The 957-nt window shown below is 76.9% G+C and overlaps 1 protein-coding gene across 1 annotated transcript; it reads left to right on the plus strand.

Moving 5' to 3' along the window:
• Nucleotides 1-106: 106 nt before the first annotated feature.
• Nucleotides 107-670, plus strand: MNEG_8973 (hypothetical protein; the record flags this gene model as incomplete). Its single annotated transcript, XM_014042552.1, has 1 exon — nt 107-670. One exon carries the CDS (start codon nt 107-109, stop codon nt 668-670), a length of 564 nt encoding a protein of 187 aa, XP_013898006.1.
• Between the last annotated feature and the right edge of the window lie 287 nt (nt 671-957).

The raw sequence follows: 957 nt of genomic DNA on the forward strand, positions 1-957 counted from the left end.
CGCCGGCGCGGCGGCGGCGCTGCGCCACCTGTGCGGCGGAGGCGGCGCCGCCGCCGCCGCCGCGGCGTGCCCCGCCGAGCTGCCGCCGTCGGGCGTGTGGCCGCTCATGCCGGCCGCCGCGCGCGCCGCCATCGAGTGGGCGTGGGAGGGGCACTTCTCCCTATTCGCCCGCGATGTGGCCTACGCTGTGGAGGGCCCTGGGGACGCCGACTCCCGCGCCTGCCTGCTCGAGTCGCTGCTGCGCTTCACCGCCGGCTGCGCCATGACAGACACCGCGCTGCACCTGCTGCACGCCTGCGTGCGCGGCGGCGTCATCGCGCTCGTCGCGCCGGGGCCCCCGCGCGCCTTCGCTTTCGAGCGCGCCGTGAGGGCCGCCGGCGTCGGCGGCATCGGCTTTGTGGCCGCCAGCTGCGTCGGCGACCTGCCCGGCGCGCCTCGCCGCGCCGCCGCCGCCGCCGCCGTCGGCTCTAAGGCCTTCCCCGCGTCCGCCGCGCGCGGCGGCGGCTCGGCGGCGCCACCCGCGGCCGCCACCTCCCACGGCCTGCCGCGCCTTGACCTGCGCACGTGCGTGGGCGCCGGCGCAACGCCGCTCGCCGCGCTGGCCGTGCTCCTGCTCGCCCTGCTGGCGTGGCTTGTGCTGGCTCGGGCGCCTGCCGCGGCGCTCGCCTAGCGCCCTTTGGCCCTCGCGCCGGCCCCGCCACTTGCGACTCTGAAGCCGGCGCGCGAGCACATGCACCCCCCCCCTCGCCGCGCGCAGCGCGTGCGACCCCACTCCCTCCTGCTCCACATGCCACAGCACGCCTCAAGAGCGTGCACACCCCCACCCCTCACGTGCATCCACCGGCCTTGCCATCGCGTTTTGGGGGCCTGCCTCCTCTGGCCTCGTTCCCCCCTATTCTTCAACAAACGATCTCCCCTCATTTGTTGTACGCAAGCCCGCGCGCCACTGGCGCCACA

Source organism: Monoraphidium neglectum (assembly GCF_000611645.1).
Source record: "Monoraphidium neglectum strain SAG 48.87 unplaced genomic scaffold scaffold01773, whole genome shotgun sequence".
NCBI lineage: Eukaryota > Viridiplantae > Chlorophyta > Chlorophyceae > Sphaeropleales > Selenastraceae > Monoraphidium > Monoraphidium neglectum.